The sequence below is a fragment of the Lynx rufus genome, unplaced genomic scaffold (assembly GCF_022079265.1).
Source record: "Lynx rufus isolate CCGP_SWC_20201006 ecotype Redwood Valley unplaced genomic scaffold, mLynRuf1.p SCAF_4, whole genome shotgun sequence".
NCBI classification, from domain to species: domain Eukaryota; kingdom Metazoa; phylum Chordata; class Mammalia; order Carnivora; family Felidae; genus Lynx; species Lynx rufus.
This window is the reverse complement of record NW_025814856.1, coordinates 81,843,009-81,861,247: the sequence shown is the minus strand read 5'-3', so window position 1 is coordinate 81,861,247 and position 18,239 is coordinate 81,843,009. Positions and strand designations below refer to the sequence as shown.

At 38.8% G+C, this 18,239-nt stretch overlaps 1 protein-coding gene across 1 annotated transcript; it reads left to right on the top strand.

Moving 5' to 3' along the window:
- The first annotated feature begins 1,657 nt into the window (after positions 1–1,657).
- PSMC2 (proteasome 26S subunit, ATPase 2) lies at positions 1,658–14,727 on the top strand. Its single transcript, XM_047096744.1, has 12 exons — positions 1,658–1,796; positions 3,595–3,632; positions 4,202–4,283; positions 5,000–5,099; positions 8,721–8,852; positions 9,256–9,328; positions 9,716–9,811; positions 10,387–10,551; positions 12,085–12,172; positions 13,987–14,189; positions 14,279–14,375; positions 14,464–14,727. The coding sequence occupies exons 1-12, from the start codon at positions 1,727–1,729 to the stop codon at positions 14,619–14,621; spliced, it is 1,302 nt and encodes a 433-aa protein (XP_046952700.1). The 5' UTR covers positions 1,658–1,726; the 3' UTR covers positions 14,622–14,727.
- The last annotated feature ends 3,512 nt before the right edge of the window (positions 14,728–18,239 follow it).

Sequence of the window (18,239 nt, the reverse complement as noted above, 5' to 3'; positions counted from 1 at the left end):
TTGAAACTCTGTACCCATTAAGTAACAAGCCTCCATTTCTACCTCTCCTCAGTCTGGAAATCACCATTCTAATTTCTGTCTTTATGAATTTGACTACTTTAGGTACCTCATATAAGTGGAATCATACACTATTTGCCTTTTGGGGACAGGCTAATTACTTAGCATAGTGTCTTCACAATTCTAATGTGTCAGAATTTCTTTCCTTTTTAAGGCTGAATAATACTCCATTGTATGCACATTTTACTTATCCATTCGTCTGCCAATGGGGTTGCTTCCACCTTTTGGCTATTGTGGCTAATGCTGCTATGACCACGGGGATATAAATTTTTTTGAGACCTGGCTTTCCATTCTTTTGAGTATATCCAGAACTGAATTTGCTGGATCATATGGTAATTCTACTTTTAATTTTTTGAGGAACAGCCATACTATTTTTCATAGAGGTTACACCATTTTCTATTCCCACCAACAGTATAGGTTTCCTTTTCTTCACATCCTCACCAACAGTTTCTTACTCCTTACCCTCGCTTTTTGATAATAGCCATTCTAATGGGTCTAAGGCAGTATTTCATGGTTTTGAAATGAAAATGGCTAGTGGTGTTGAGCATCTTTTTTTATACGCTTGCTGGCCATTTGTATATCTTCTTTGGAGAGATTTCTACTCAAGTCCATTCCCTATTTTTAAAATGGGGCTGTTTTCTGGGGCGTCTGGGTGGCTCAACCGGTTAAGCCTCCCACTTCGAGCTCGGGTAATGATTTCATGGTTTGAGCCACTTATCAGACTCTGTGTTGACAGCTCAGAGCCTGGAGCCTGCTTCAGATTCTCTCTCTCTCTCTCTCTCTCTCTCTCTCTCTGCCCCTTACCTGCTCACACTCTGTCTCTCTCTCTTAAAAATAAACGTTGAAAAAATAAAATGGGGTTGTTTTCTTGTTGATTGGTAGTTCTTCATATACTCAGGATATTAATCCCTTACCAGATATATGACGTGCAAATACTTTCCCCATCCAGTAGGTTGTCTCTCCACTATGCACTGAGTCCTTTAACGCAAAGAAGGGTCAGACTTTTCATTTCCAAATTCTACAGTTATTTATCAATTCCTGTTTGCCTCCTAAACGAATTTATTTCAAAACCTGCTCTTTTCCCGGACTTCCCTGTATCTGAGGCACCACTCTTCTTTGGCAGGAGGCTCAAAAATTGAAACTCTTCATCGCCTCATCCCATGCTAACATCAAATTAAGGAACAACTTCCATATCTCTTCACTGTATTCGTAGATCTAGCCACTACTTAATGCGTATCTAATATGCCAGATACTTTGAAAACACTAGTTGTTTAAAGCCTCCACAATGCTGCGAAGCAAAGGAAAAATTAAAGCAGAGAGAGTAACGAAGTTACCCAAGAGTGAACAGTAAATGAATGACTAAATCAGGATTTAAAGTCAGGACTGAGCCACGGTTGGTCTTAAAAGGCCGTCGCACAGGGAACCTCCCCATGGTGAGGGGCCAGGGACCACCCGCGTCCCCCTCCCACAGGGAGTTCTTCCTAGACCACGGAACCGGGAGCAGGACACGAGCCCGCCTCCCGGCGCTCCCTTCCGGTTCTCGTGCGCAGAGTAAAAGGGTCCGTAGAGCTCAGCTTACTTCCGGTGAGGAAAGGAAGGAGCGGCACCACCGGAAGCGAGAGAGGTGCTGTGTAATCACCTAAGAGCTGAGGCCTTTGGAACTCCTAAAATGCCTGATTACCTCGGTGCCGATCAGCGGAAAACCAAAGAGGATGAGAAGGACGACAAGCCCATCCGAGGTCAGTTGACATAGGCAGGAGCTCCGGGCCGGAGCAGGGCCAGGCTTGGCCCCGGAGGAGAGGCTGGAGTCCCGCTCGCCACTCGGCCCTGTGTCCCTTTTGTGCCCCCGATGATTTCGTCGGGGGCGGCAGTCGGCTTACCCTGGCTGCCTCTTCTGTGTCCCTCATGCTACTCCAAGTTCTGTATTCATCTCTCGCTGATCGACATTTTTATTCATATTCAGCTCAGGTCCTGATGAAGTTACTCACCCTGCTTGGTCTTGCAGGCCTTGAAAAGTTTCCCTGCCTGGTGGTGCTTGGTCACCTGTATCCTCTTTCTGCTTCTCCTCCCCCTCAAGTGGGATGGCTTGGTGCTGTCACTGTGTAGTCAGGATCCTGAGAAGTAATTTTCTTTTTTAAAAAAAAACATTCCTTTGACTACGTAATTTATTCATATGGTTCAAAACACTAAATGCATAAAAAAAGACACATTGAAAAAGTGGTCCTTGGCCCCAGGCATGCATGCATGATCCGCCGAGGCAACTAGTGTTGCCATTTTGCGTTATCTTTCTAGACATTTTCTGTGCATATCAAGGGTTTGTTCTTTACATAAAATGTAGCGCATTGTATATATACATTTTCGGATTTTATTGTGTCTTAGGGATAAGTTCATATCGTTATATGTAAGGCGTCAGTGCTGTCTGCCTGTCTGCATCTGCATAGTATCCCACTTTTTTGGGTGAGTAGTAATACATATAATTAATCCTTAGTGATGCACACATAGGTGTCTTTCAATCTGGTGGCCATTCTAGAGCAGTGAATAACCTTGTTCGTGTACCTTACCACAGACACAAACACAAGCGGGAGGGTGAATGTTGGAAGTGGAGTTGTAATTTTGAAAATGTGAAATTACTCTCTGTAGAGAACACCGCCACGTGACACTTCTCCTCACAGTGCAGGTGATAAGCACACGGAGCTCACAGGATTTCTTCCCCTTTTAGTTCCATCTTTATGCTCTTTTGTTCCTGACAGGCTATTTAAAAAATATTCTTGTAGTGTTTTTGTTGTTGTTGTTGTTGTTTTTCCCTTTTTCTCTCTTCCCTTCCTAAACAACTTCAACCTCTCCTAGCACTGTTTTTTCTTCTTTTCCACCTTCCCCCCACCAAAGAGATTTTCTCTTTATTTCATCCCACACTCTACTGTTTGCTTTGAAAGTGTTTTAGGATACTGCAGACCTCAGAGCTACTCAGGCACTTGGTGGAAAACTTAGTCACAGAGGTCTAATATCTCATCTGTGCATTTCTCTGGGTATGCCATCATTCTGTACATGTATTACTAGATTTATTCCTTGCATATAATTATGATTAACGTGTATAGAGTTTTAGGTGCTTCTTCATCCATATCTTATCTGACCTTTAAAGCAACATTGTGAGGGTAAAATTATTGTTATCTCTGTTTCTCAAAGATGACAAAACTGATGCTTAAAGTGGGTTTTCCAACATTACCTGGCGATTGCATGACGTTGCTGGGACTTTGCTAGTACCCAGGTCGTTTTGATTCTCAAACTCTGTTCTTTGGGCTTCCTGTTTTTGTGTCACATCCCTTTGAGACTCTTCAGCAGCTGTGTTATACACTTTGTAAAATTCTGCCTTCACCCAATTAGTTAAAAGTTCCTGGAGTCCAGGAACTAGTTGTTGGGTGTATTTATATCATTACAACTTTGTATAGTTTTTCTCACTCAGTTACTGAATGTAAATTGAACAGAATTGTTATCTCTACTTTCCTCTTTTTGAATCTCATGTATTCTCTCTTATTTTAGCTCTGGATGAGGGGGATATTGCCTTGCTGAAAACTTACGTAAGTCGTTTTCAATGTCTACCAAGTATAGATGTTTTATGCTGAAAGAACTATTGTTGGTACTAGCCTCCCAGAATAATTAGAAGAGAATGTCTGGCAGTTTATAGTAATCCTCACTGGAAAAAGTTACATACCACAGTTTCTCTCCAGATTAGATCAGAGAGCAAATATTTAGCATGTCAAAGCGCATACATTTTTTATACTATTTGTAATTAAGTGTGGTGCTATATTGAAAGATATTTGAAATAACTTAGACAAATGTTTACTATATTTAAAATGTATGTACCTGAATTAGATCTGAAATAGAAAGTTTCAATGCTTAGGGCTTGTAGTTGGGTTAATTTCAGGCATGATTTTCATTTGTTACCTTGCATAATAGTGCATTGTGTCTTTGGGCAAAAATATTAGTTTGGGAATACTTCTGAAAATGATATACTCTCTCTACTTCCACATCACAAGCATTGGGACAATAATAGCTATTGAGATTGTAACTGTTGAAAGTTTCTGTCTGCAGTTTTGTAAATTGTTGATGTCTTGATATTCTAATTACAGTGATTTTTATCTCCTAGGGTCAGAGCACTTACTCTAGGCAGATAAAGCAGGTTGAAGATGACATTCAACAACTTCTCAAGAAGATCAATGAGCTTACTGGTGTGTATTTCATTATTCTGGTCTCTTATCTTTAAATGTAATGTGTTAATTACATCTAAGGAGTTTAAATACAGATGTTATTCTTTCGTGAATTATAGACAAAAAAAATTACTATCCTTCCTGTCTGTTAAGAAATTGGATCTCCTTTAGTAATCTTTCACTACTTTTTACAACCAAATATAATGCTTAAGCAGTTAAGCAACATCATCCTTTAAGCAAGTAATGTTTCTATTGGTCAGAGACAAGTTCAGTAGACTCTAATAAACAAGTAAAAATTTCTTAGCGAATAAAAATGTGGTCTCACATGGTATTGCTTAAGTAAGTGGGCTATTGCCCAGTAGTTGGAAACTTTTCTGCTCATGAGTTGGAAACTTGAGTGGTGAAGTTTCATAGTATTTGTCAAATATGGTGTTGGATTTTGGCTTGTGACTACTTTAGGGCAGTGGTTTTCAACTGGGGTGATTTTGCCCCAGCATCCCTTTCCCCCAGGACATTTGGCAGTGACTGGAGATACTCTTGATTCTCGTGACTTGAAGGGGAGGTGGTGCTGGTGGCATCCAGTGGCTAGAGGCCAGGGATGCTGCCGACTGTAACACACAGGACACTCCCCACTGCCACATATTCAGTCCAAGATGTCATTGGAGCTGAGGCTGTGGAAGCTTGCTTCAAGGTGATGCATTACATTTCAGTGAACCTTGTTATCCTTCTTTATGTAGGTATCAAAGAATCTGATACTGGCCTGGCCCCACCAGCACTCTGGGATTTGGCTGCAGATAAGCAAACACTGCAGAGTGAACAGCCTTTGCAGGTTGCGAGGTATGCATAGCACTCCTTGGAAATTTATTCTTATCTGTATGCTCAAGCACTTTTTAGAATCCGGGGTATAATGCAATAGTTCATAAAAGTTTTTTATTCCACATTCTGCATAAATAAAGCTTTCTCCAGAAGTATCTGGGATTAAATTTTATGCCTTCAGTAATTATTCAAGAAGTAGGTAAAGACATAATCATATAAAAGATTCAAATGATAGAGAAAGATCAGATGAAGACATGAGAACCTCCCTTCCCATCTTCACTGTCCCACTGCCCCTTCTTCAGCTACAACTGAAAATAGTTTGGTCCTTTTAGTCGTCCTATGTCTTCATGTATATATTTGCATGCAAAGAAACATATCCTGATTTTTTTTTTAGTACCTCTATTTCTGGTTTCTCTTGGTTTCTAAAAATTATGTAATATTCTGTAGATGTTGGTCTGTTTACAATTTCTGTTATTCTTCATGGTGCTACATTGAACATTCATGTTAAATACTTCTCTATGTGTGTGCATTTATTTCTTAGTATAGCTTATTACCAGTGGAATTATGAGGTCAAAGGCATTTACAGTTTTGAAAATCTGGAAAAAGGTGATTTGACCAGTTCATACTCCTTAACATGAGGTTTTGAGGCAAATGCCTGTTTGCCTGATCAATATAAGATATGTGATCATCAATTTTTACACTTTTGCCATGTGGGGAAAATATCTCATCTTACTTTGCATTGTGCTGATTACTGGTGTGATAGCTGCTTCTTATACTTACTAAACATTTGTATTTCTCTGTCCATTCATATTTTGTTCTATTGGTTTGTTTCTTGTGAATTTTTAGGAGCACTTTACATATTGTACGTATTTATCTTTTCTTTAATATGCTACAAATATTTTTTTCCCATTCTGTCGCTTGACTTTTAACTTGTTGCTACCTTTGTTGTACTAATGTTTAAAGTTTTTAGGAGGCAAATAAAATATGTAAACATTTTCATTATACCTTTTGGGTTTGAATGTTGCTCAAGAAGCCTTAGCCCAATTCAAGATTGTATTCTTCTGTGTTTTATTCTAATCACTGGAAATTTTATTTTCATTTTATCTCTTTACTATGGTAAAGGTTATTTTTCCTTTCCTCTTTTCCTTTATCCCTTACTCCCTTTTTCTGTCTTTCCCATTTATTTTGGTTTATTTTTCAGTTTTATCATGGTTTTAAGGAGTTAAATAGTTCTATAACAATAGTTGTCTTTCCCAATTCCTCTTCCTTAGAGACACCTCTTTTCAAAATTTTTAGCTGGTTATTTTGATTTCTACCTTCATGATTCTTATGGACAATGCAAAATCTTATGTATTGTAGATTACATCTTGATTATTTTTTTTAGCTTTAGATATCATCTCTTGGCCTGAGGATTTCATTTTGTTTCCTCTGTCATCATCCCAGTAGGATAGGATACTTTTCCTATCCTACATCCTTAATTACATTAAAAATTTGGTTAGATCAGTATTCATTGATTTCACAACTGTGGCTAAGTAGTGCTATTTATAAAGAGGCAAGTAGTAAATAAACTGATTGCTTTTTCTTTCTTGTACCAGTTTTTATTTTTCTTGTCATAACCATCTCGTTTTCTTATTTGCCTGGTTTTCTATGTATATAAATACTCAACTAAATTGATCTTCAGAAGTGTTAAGTCCATCAGGTTTTTTCTCACATATGCCTCGGGTGTGTCCTCTGCACCAGGATTCTCTCTGGTCCATTTTCCTGAAGAAGTCTTTCCCAGCACTTGCCAACCTGCTTCAGTGCACTGCTGGTGGCCCTTTCCACCTACGAAATCGCAACCATCCTGTGACCTCTTTCCCTGCAGGTTCCCTTTGCCTCTCTCCTGTTGTTTATGTACCATGAGTTTGTCTTTTTGGTTTACTTACACCCGCATTAGGTGGGCTCTGTTCTCTGGAAGCTTCCTGAAAGAGGTCAGTTGGGATGTCATATTTGGAGACTACGTATGTCTGAAAAGATCTTGGCTGGTATAAAGTTCCTTCTTCAGAATTTTGAAGGCAGCATTCCATTGTCCTCCAGCTCCTGGTATTGTTGGTCTGAAGCTGCTCTGATTCCCAGTCCCGTACATGTGACCTGTTTTTCATCTGAAAGTCATAGGGTCTCCTTGTTCTCGTGGTTCTGAACTTTCATGACTACGTGCCTCAGTACTGATCCATTTCATCCACGGTGCTGGGCTCTCCTGGCCTTCACGGTGGTGGTTTTTCTTGAAATTATTGCTTACTGATTTCCCATGTTCTTGGTCCTCTGTTCCAGACTTCAGACTTCTATTCTTTGGAAATTGGGCCTCCTGGATATCTCCACTAATATGCTAATCTTTCTCTCCTGCATTTTTTTTGTTTTTTGTTGCTTTGTTTTTGGTCTTTTTGCTCTACTTTTGTGAGATTTTCTTAACTTTATCTTTGAGTCTTTTTTTTTTTTTTTTTTTTTTTTTTTGAGGAAGAGGGAGAGAGAGACCACCTGCATGTGTAAGGGAAAAGGGAGAGAGAATCTCAAGCAGGCTCCATGTACAGTGCAGAGCCTGATACCGGCTCAATCTCACAACTCTGAGATCATGACCTGAGCTGAAATCAAGAGTCAGACTCAACCACCTGAGCCACCCAGGCGCCCTAGACTACTTGCTATTATTATGTACATGGTGTTACAGATTTGCCTTCACCATGTCACACAGAAAAAGAAATTAAAATACATTTAAGTTAAAAATAGCAACAATGATAAAAATGGATTTGAAGTATAAACTCAAGAAAAATGAAAACACATTACTTAACTTGATGTAAAATGACTGTCTTTCCAATGGGAAAATAAAATGGAGAGTAACTTAAGATATAGAAGAGTATTACAAATAAACAAACATAGTTAAGAAAATCAAATTAGTGAATTTTTGGGGCACCTGGGTGGCTCAGTCGGTTAAGCGTCCGACTTCGGCTCAGGTCATGATCAGGTGATTTGTGAGTTCGGGCCCTGCAGTCGGCTCTGCACTGGTGGTGCGGAGCCTGCTTGAGATTCTCTCTTTCTTTCTATTCCTTCCCCACTTGCTCTCTCTCTCTCTCTCTCTCTCTCTCTCTCTCACAAAATAAATAAATAAACTTTAAAAAAAATTAGAGAACTTTAAAAAAAACTGTTTTAATTAAACTTTATTTTTGAGAGAGAAAGATAGAGTGTGAGCAGGGGAGGGGCAGAGAGAGAAAGGAAGACACAGAATCTGAAACAGGCTCCAGGCTCCGAGCTGTCAGCACAGAGCCTGATGCAGGGCCTGAACTCACAAACCGAGATCATGACCTGAGCCGAAGTTGGATGCTTAATCGACTGATCCACCTAGGCGCCCATAGAGAACTTCTTAATGTTGAAATATTTGGGTTTACTTTTCTAGGGCAGTGTATCTTTTGAAAATTTTCCAGTTTAGCTAAAGTGGAGTGGACCCTTGGGGTTGCGCATACTCCATAGAAAAAGATCTTTAATAGTGGCCTAATTTCTGCAGTTCTCATTTACACCTGCTCATCAGTTTACTGCTTGCCCAGGACAGAATCTAGTTACTTGAATTCATTATTAGTGGTTTAGGTTCTTTAATCAAGCCTTTTACTCTGTTAGGTGTACAAAGATCATCAATGCTGATTCGGAGGACCCAAAGTACATTATCAACGTGAAGCAGTTTGCCAAGTTTGTGGTGGACCTTAGTGATCAGGTGGCACCTACTGACATTGAAGAAGGAATGAGAGTTGGGTAAGATTCTACTTATACTCTGCTTTCCTTAAAGATACCATGTCACATTCACATCCTTGGCTTTCTTTTGAATGAATGGGCTGGGTGCCACAGAATACAGGGATACTGTGCAGTAGAGTACTACAGTTGGACATCCTCTCTTCTGCATCAGCTTCCTGACCTCCCACCCACCTCCTTTCTCCCACCCCCACTGGGGCTTTTTGTGAATGGCTTTAAATGTCATACTCAAAGAAGTGCAGGATTTTAGAGTTGAGTTTACCAGTCTGTTGAAGGTAACATGGTGTAAGAAGAGGAAGAACTTGCTCTAGGATAGTTAGGATTAAGGAAGTTATATATGATACGTGTAATTAACTTAGTAAATTTTTTGAATGTATTGAGTGAGGATATTTTTTTATCTCTTTAGTGTGGACAGAAATAAGTATCAGATTCACATTCCGCTGCCTCCCAAGATTGACCCAACAGTTACCATGATGCAGGTAAGAAAATGCGGGAGGGAAAAGGAATGACATGACTTTGAATACAGTTGCATCCATCTCAAAGGCTGACTAGAAATATTGACTAGAAACCTGTCAATATGTGGGCATATACTGAAGAGCTGCGAAAATGTTTTAAGCAGTTTTTCAGATGAGAAAGTCTTTATCAGTCTTTCTTTTTCTGGTTTGTCTCTTTTACTGGTTATCATAGCAAGTAATAACAGCAAGTGGTTCTAGGACACTGGACAATGTATTCCATTTTTATTAAAATTCTTACTTGTTAGGAGTCTGATTTTCCTTTTAGGGTATTGGGTCTGCTCTACTGGATAGAACATTTGAACTAGTATTCAAAAGCCTGTGGCTTTTTACGTTCTACATTTTCATCCTTAGGTGGAGGAAAAACCTGATGTCACATACAGTGACGTGGGTGGCTGTAAAGAACAGATTGAGAAACTTCGAGAAGTAGTTGAAACCCCATTACTTCATGTAAGTGGCTGAGTCTGTGCACTTAAATTGCCTGTCATTAGATAGCTTTAAAAATTTTATATTTTCCTTAGTCAGGGGGTAGAAGATAGAGGTGTGGTGAATTAGTATGTCCCAGGAGAGAAAGCAAATCAAGTGGTCAGGCCTACTCTAAGCAGAAAGATCTGCTATTTTGAGTGACAGGAGTTTGAGGTGTAACCTTTAGCAAGGTGTTAAATATAAAAGTTATTGTAGAAGGAACCATGTGTTTTAATGATACCAAGAGGAAATCGAATCAAATTAAGCTGAGGAGGATAATGGAAAACTAGAATATTAAATACCATAATTCTTTTGTTTTTTAAAACAGTACTTTTTTTTAAATTAGAGGGAAAAATGTATTGTTAAGGAGAAATACCTTTAAAAGCTGTTCAGCATTATGTACTGATATGAGTCTAGTTTAGATCTTATGTCTTAGAATAAGTAAAATTCTTAAGTATATTGATTATGGAGTCAATAATTTTGATTTAAATATGATATAGAAGTAGTTTTGTTTTTATCATACCTAAGTAATAAATGTAAAAATCCTGTCTCCCTCACAGCCGGAGAGGTTTGTTAACCTTGGCATTGAGCCTCCCAAGGGTGTGCTGCTCTTTGGCCCACCGGGTACAGGCAAGACACTCTGTGCTCGGGCAGTTGCTAACAGGACAGATGCTTGCTTCATTCGAGTTATTGGATCTGAACTTGTACAGAAGTACGTTGGTGAGGTAAAGTAAATTGATCAAAACATATGTAGCCCCATGAAAGATTTATAATGTGGAATAGCAGTTCTGATGAAGTTTTGGGGTGATGGGGTTTGTGGGGTCCAGAGCTGACGACCAAGAAAGAATTCTTGAAGACATCTTTGGTGCAGAAAGGTGGGGACAAGACCCGTGGGCAGGAAGAGCTGCACTGGGGTTGTGATGGGTAACTCATTATATACCCTCAGGTTGGGGGCGGTCAGGGATAGAGTAAGTCTCTGGCATTTTGGAAATAAGGTTTCCAAGACCATGAGAGGTTAGCTGTTGTTAGGGAAATACCATTTATTACTGTTTAATAAAACCTCAGTCATGAGACCCTTCAAATGTATATCGGGGGCCGTAAGCTTGAAGTATGATTGCCATTATATATCTTGGGGCAGTTGAGATAAAGGAAGTAGACTTACAGGATCCTTGAGGTTGGGATATTGTTAAGCCAAGATTCACTTTTGCTCCTAGCAAAGTACAACTAGGCAGCTGAGCTCCTAGAGGGAGGTCACTCTGCTGGTTTCAAGGACTTGTCTATGGGCTGTAGGCAGTAAGGGAATTTAATTTTTCATTTGCTTTCGTTTCCCACATTATCATGGCAAGCACTTAAACCCTTTTCCTTTGTTCTTGGGTAGCGAGGAGTGTCCGAGGGTTACTACACATAGTAGCACCGGGAGGTGGGGGTTGCTGTTAGCCTATACTTTGCCCTCAGCTTGCCCCGCACTCCCTCATCAATTCCACATTGAAGGACTGAGACTTGAAATTTTTTTTGATTGATGGTTTGTAATTAGTAGTTCAGAAGCCACCAGCCTTTCCTTGTGGTCACTGGAACTAAACAACTGCTTAAAATTTTTAATCAGTATACTGGGACCTTTTCTACAGATTTGGTGTGTAAGACCCCAGAAACGTGGTGAATTGTGCATTTAAAAGTGTACTTTTATTTCAGAAGCAACGTTTCATATTCTACTGAGAAAGAACATAGTTGTCTGTATATGTGTGACACACACATACGTATACATGTGTATATATGTTCTCATTAGAGAGGAAGTCTAGGGCTGTATATATTGCATCTGAAGCATTAACAACTCATATACTTAGAATAAGAATTAGTAAAGGAGCTGTATTAGTTAAGGTATAATTTTATTCCTTGATCAAAACTTACAAATTAAAATTGGTGATCAGAAATGCCAAGTGATAAATCAGATGCCATTTTTTGTTTCCTCAATTTTAACTGATTGAAATGGTGCATTTAACTGTTAATTTGATCTCTTCAAGTCTGGAAGTTATTGGCTATTTAATAGGTAAAGAATCATGAAATTAATACTGTTTTGAAGCTAATGGGATTAATATGATGGAATAGGTAACAAATTTCATTTTTTTTTTTTTTTTGAAAAAGCTTTTGGTAATAATAGTTGAGAACACTGTTAGGAATATTGAAAGGTTTGAAGCATAATTTCTTACTGTACTTAAAAGTCTTTTTAAACCAACTCTGAATTAAATTATTTTTCTCATTAGGGGGCTCGAATGGTTCGGGAGCTCTTTGAAATGGCCAGAACAAAAAAAGCCTGCCTTATCTTCTTTGATGAAATTGATGCTATTGGAGGTATGGGCAGTATTTTAGAGTACTACTTTAGGATTGGGTTTCCTGAGTGTTTTAAAGTAATATGTGTAGAGTTCTCTTGATACGTTAATCTTGTACAAAATTTTAATTCCAGCTCTTGTATGAGCTCTGGCATGTCGGAGCTACAGATCTAATAACCAGTAGAGATACATTATTAGGAAAAAAGAAACAGAGCATTGCTATTTCTCCAAGTCTTTATCTTTGTACTTTTCCTAATTTCATTCACATGACCCTTGTTTTCACACTTTAACAACTCTTAACTTAGGATACAGCTTCACTTAATGTGATCAGAAAGCTTTGGGGCATAATTTAATTGGTGGTGGTTTTTCATGAAGTATACCTAAAAGAATGTTCTTGTTGGCTTCGTCGATTTGATGAAATAAAATATTAGCTGTGGGATCTGGACAGGTTATTCTAACTCTGAGACTCTGTTCACTTGCCTTATAAAGGGAATGATAATTCATACCTTGTTAATTTTATGGGTGTTTGGTTTGAAGTAAGTCATAAATGAGATAGACCTTGAAAGCTACTCTTCTGGAGGCCTGAACTGTTACAATAGTCTTTGAGAGTAATCATTTTTTTTTTTAATTGTTTTTAACGTTTATTTATTTTTGAGACAGAGCATGAACGGGGGGAGGGGCAGAGAGAGAGGGAGACACAGAATCGGAAGCAGGCTCCAGGCTCCGAGCCATCAGCCCAGAGCCCGACGCGGGGCTCGAACTCACGGACTGCGAGATCGTGACCTGAGTTGAAGTCGGACGCTTAACCCACTGAGCCACCCAGGCGCCCCAAGAGAGTAATCATTCTTAATAGCTGGAGGAATTGGCATATGTTCAGTTAATGAACTTAGTGACAAAAATGACTTGAAAATATAGTTGCACCCTGTAATGCTGTTTGGGGACTGCAGTTAGGTTACCCCAAGTCTTGTTTTTAGACAGATGAGTGTTGTTGAGTTTGGATGCTTCTGTGGTTAACGTCTTCAAGGGCCAGCCATAATGTGACCACAGTGTATCGATTTAGTGTTGTGACTCTGAAGTTTCCTTTATAGTATTTTTGGAATAAGCCTTATGATGATGTCAGGATGCTCTGAAGAGGTAGTGTCCAAAGTAGACTGTGTATCAAATAGTATTAGTGTGCAGGAAGAAAATCTAGAATTTTTCTTCATACTTTTAATCTCATTTAAAAGTTTTCCAATTTTTTTGTTTTATATAGTGTACATAATACCTTAATACAACAATATGTATTTATACAACTTAAAAAGGAAAATATATATTTGGAGGCCTTATTTATTTTTATTTTTTTGCTATGTTGGTTGAAATGAGAGATTGACAATCTAGAGTACTCTAACACATCTAAATCAGCGTGATGTAAGCTGTATAGTTCTACTGTATTATGGATGTAGCTGTATTTTTAAGGACTGTTTGGAGAAACTTAGAATATGACAGTTTCTTACATACAGTCAGACACCATTGGAGTGCTAAAGTTTCATGTGCCTTATCCAGATGTATATGGTGTTAGAAATGGAGGTGTTCTTGAGTAATTTAAAAAACAAAATTCTTCAAAGAGGACTTAAAAAATACTTGAAAGGAGCCCCTTTTAAATATCTATGAGGAGTCCTTTTCAAAGATTCACCTTCTAATTTAGTTTTCCTGTAACGTAGGCTGTTCTTATAGAATATGCTTAAAAGTGAGACGTTCACTTGAGCTGGAGTACCTGACTTGAGATCTGTAATACTTCTGGGTTACGCATAGTGCCGTCCTGAGTGGACACGAAGAGCTTATTTTTCGTCTTCCCAGGGGCTCGTTTTGATGATGGTGCTGGAGGAGACAACGAAGTGCAGAGAACGATGCTGGAACTGATCAATCAACTGGACGGTTTTGATCCTCGAGGTAACATTAAAGTGCTGATGGCCACTAACAGACCTGACACTTTGGATCCAGCACTGATGAGGCCAGGGAGATTGGACAGAAAGATTGAATTTAGCTTACCTGATCTAGAGGTAAGAAAATCATTTCGTTTTAGAGAAGGGATTCTTGAAATTCCGTGATGTCTTTCCCTTTTAATATTTATTAATTCCCCTATTTTTAGGGTCGGACTCATATTTTTAAGATCCACGCTCGCTCAATGAGTGTGGAAAGAGATATCAGATTTGAACTGTTAGCACGACTGTGTCCAAATAGCACTGGTAGGTGAAAAGGTCTTGCTTACTGTACTTGCTGGTCTGTGTGTTCAGGCTGCTTTAATAAGCCTGTTGTTTTCTTTTTGTTCGAAAGGTGCTGAGATTAGAAGTGTATGCACAGAAGCTGGTATGTTTGCTATCAGAGCACGGCGAAAAATTGCTACTGAGAAGGATTTCCTGGAGGCTGTAAATAAGGTCATTAAGTCTTATGCCAAATTCAGTGCTACTCCCCGCTATATGACATACAACTGACCCCTGAAGACTTTCACGAAAACACTTTTCATTGGAATCCTAGCCTTATTAAATAGACTTGTTAATAACCATTAAACACGTAAAAATAAAGCATTTCAAAATTGTATGCTTTTTTCAGATGTCTTTTTTCTGTAGTACAGTGAAAGGTGATATCTGATGTCATTTGGCAGAAATGCTTATTACAGTGTCTGTTGACTGTTTTTGAAGTGCTACCATTTAAGGATCCCATCTCCTCAAGTGCTTGCTTAGACCACGTATGTTCTTGGCATATGCTGGCCTGTGGGCCGTATGGGTGCCGATTGTATCCTCCCACGCGGTGAGGCGGGTCTCATGCCTGTTGATGTAATGCCTGCAAAGCTTTCCTACCTGATTGACTTGGAGCTGGGATTGAACGTCCAGGTGTGTCAGCTCTGTCGCCTGTGTTCCTCACCTTCCTGCTCTTCTGCCCCTCATCACAATAGCCCATCTAGGCACAGGACCACATGTGTTTACATGTTGTTGTTTTTTTCCTACCACATCGAATAAATAATAACACTTTGGCCAAACTTTTTTTAAAGTGGAAGAAGCATCTGATGTCTTAGGTTTTGCTTTGCCATTTGAGTTGATTTCAATTTCAAGTTAATCAAGAATTAGTGATTTTAATGGCTAGTAAAGCAGTAAAGCAGAAAGAAAAATATATACACCATTGGTTTCATAAAGAGAAATACTTCATCTTGTAAATTAATGGTTTAAAATGTCAGTAAAATTCCTATTAGACTTCTGGTGAAGTGAGGTATTTCTAAAAATAAAATCGAATTAGGATCCTCAGCACATCCCTTTAAAATTCTTTCTTGTTCAGCCGCCACCAAATCCCCTCTTGTCTTGCACCACAGTTATCCTCCCCGCCCAAATACTGAGACCCAGGCACCATAAAGACTGTTTTTATTGCAGTTCAATGTTCATGAGTAATGCAAAATAGCAAGAGCTGGATACATTTTAATTCAAAGAAAAAGTGGACAACATAATGCTTTGAGTATTGAGTTGAAGTATTTAAAATATGAACATTTTCAAAGAGAAAAATGAAAGCTCTTCCCAGCATTCTTTTCTGTCTTCCATTTTTCTTTTTTGCGAAATTGATCAGAAAAATTTTTCCAAGCCTGCCCTGGTCTCTCGTGAGGTATGAAATAGGATGAACCCTTTCTAGGTTTTATGCATATAATAAAATACTCAGGTAAATAACTGAAGATGTATGTTTTTGTAATATTTTGAGAAACAAGCATTTAGATCACACTGTTTTAAGTCTTACCATGTTTTCACGTAGCCCCATACTTCTATGCACCAATTTGAGATGACTCACACTGGAGGATGTCTTGAGCTCACTCAGGCCTAACATATTCTAGACTCTGGAGAATCTTGACATCTCAGTTACATGCTGAAAATCTAACTGACCACACATCAAACCGACAATTATTTGAAAAATTTGGGTGTTTCTGCCCAACCGTATCTAGATTAGCATCTTTGTATCCCATTTTAAAAGATAAAATACACGCTCGTTGGTAACCCCCTCCACCTAAAATACGTGTGTGTACGTATACATGTGTATATGCGTGTGTATGGGCACACGTGTATGTCATACATAAATCAGTGCTGATAAAACACAAAGAGTTGATGACTCTAGAAAAATGCTGTAGTGCTCTTTAGAAAATACTTTTAAAAAACACTGTAAAAATGTGATGGATTTGTAAAAATGTAATTTCCACAAAGCTCAGGTTCATCTGTTACATAAAGTGAAATGAGGAGCCTGGTGTGCCTTTTTTTTCAAAGGCAGATAAATTTTTGAGATGCTCAGGCTTCATTAAATCCAAGTCCATAAGCAGGCAGGTTACCTGCTACAATGCTAAGCTCTTGAACATTCTGTTGTTGGGATTTGAGCGGTTTCAAAACCCTCCCATGCATTTTGGCTGGCTATTTGGAGAATTAAGGTAGGTACTTCTGTCACTTCTCAACCCAACTTTTATCTACACTCAAACCATATTATCACAAATCTAAATATATGGACTCCTAAAAGCATTCCTGAAAGGTACACTAAAAAGGACCAACAGCATTTTTTACACTCAAAGCGCACAGGCTCACACCAAGGAAGTTTTGTGTGATCTGATAATTTTAAGTTGATTACTATCTTTAAAGGGGCAGACGTAACAGATCAAGCCTTCCCTACCACATTACATACTCCCTTCCCTCTCCCTCAGCCTCAGCAAGGGCATACGCCACCCCATCCCCACATCCCCCAAAACAGAAAAACACACCTACCCATTCCAGGGCAGATTCTTTGGGTTTGTTACCCACTCCACGCACACACCAGGGAAGACTCATTTTCTCAAAATGTACCTTTGGAGGCAGGTACCTCCTTTCTCTGTTAAATAGGTAAGAATACAGGATCAAACCACATGGAGTTACCTGAAAACTATAGGGGTTTTAGGGGTTACCTGAAAACTATAAAGTGAACTCCCAGGGCTTGCAGAGGATTCATATCCTTGTTTCTCTGAGTCCCACTGCAGATGGGACTGGCAAATGGGATCCCACTATAAGCTGCCATTATACAGAGTCCATATCTATGACATGAATTAATTTTCTGGGCCCTGGTTCACAATTGTTTACATATTCCATCCATCCATGAGGCAGAAATCAACCACTATCCTATCATGTAGGATTTTAGAAAGACAACTTCTCTATATGGGACCTTCCTGAAGACAGGGCTCTCCCATATTGCCATAAAATAAGACCAACCAAGTCCCTAGATCTATCATTGTGGATTATGCTCATTTTGACAGGGCAGTGAGACTGAATTTGAACCAGGGTTTGAGACACATAGGAAGCACATGTACCGGCTATTGAGCTCCAGAAAGAAGAACAAAGAGGCAAACTTAAAGTAAAAAAGGTCAGGAAATTTTCTACTATATTAAATAATTTTAAGTAAAACATTCCAACATATTTACATATAGATAAAACATTTTGAAATGCATTCTTACATCCTCAGAGGCTCGCTGAAACAAACAAACAAAAAACTTTCCTTAAGACTTCAGTGCTTTTTATGTACATGGTAAAAATCTATTCAAAATAGGTTGAAAATTAAGGAACAGAAAAGTTAAATACAAATCTGTAAATACAGATAAATACTATTTTTTGTACCCTACTTTCAATCTATCAACAGCTAGGATGTGAATTTCTGTATGTAAAGCATTTGATGAAGACGGGTGCTAAAGTCAATGCAATGAAGTATTTTATAACATTGTTTAGAATCTTTAAGTTCTGCATTAGTGGCGGAAATGGTGCAGGCCCTCTTACAAAAGCTTCCACTAAAGCTGAGGTGCTACAACTACATGCTCCTTCAGAAGGCAGTCTGTATCAGAATGCAGATGTATGTGATCTTGCGTGTGATGATTGCAAAGAAAGTAGCTGGGTGAAAATCTCATTTCTTTCTAGATCTCCATTAAGTACTGATTAGAAAGGAGGGGGTCCACTTTAAATTAGTAAAGTCACTGCAAAATCTGAGAGTTAAAGCAAACAAACCATAGGGTTTGGTTGGAGTTAGACCCATGCTAACACGACTCTTTCCTGGGATCTGCCCACTTTTCTCCT

Bases quoted from the DNA above. Each gene is read 5' to 3' on its own strand.
- PSMC2 (XM_047096744.1), top strand. From the start codon at position 1,727: ATGCCTGATTACCTCGGTGCCGATCAGCGGAAAACCAAAGAGGATGAG. The intron at 3,633-4,201 runs GTAAGTCGTTTT...TTTATCTCCTAG, and splicing joins TTGCCTTGCTGAAAACTTAC to GGTCAGAGCACTTACTCTAG. The intron at 14,190-14,278 runs GTAAGAAAATCA...CCCTATTTTTAG, and splicing joins TTAGCTTACCTGATCTAGAG to GGTCGGACTCATATTTTTAA.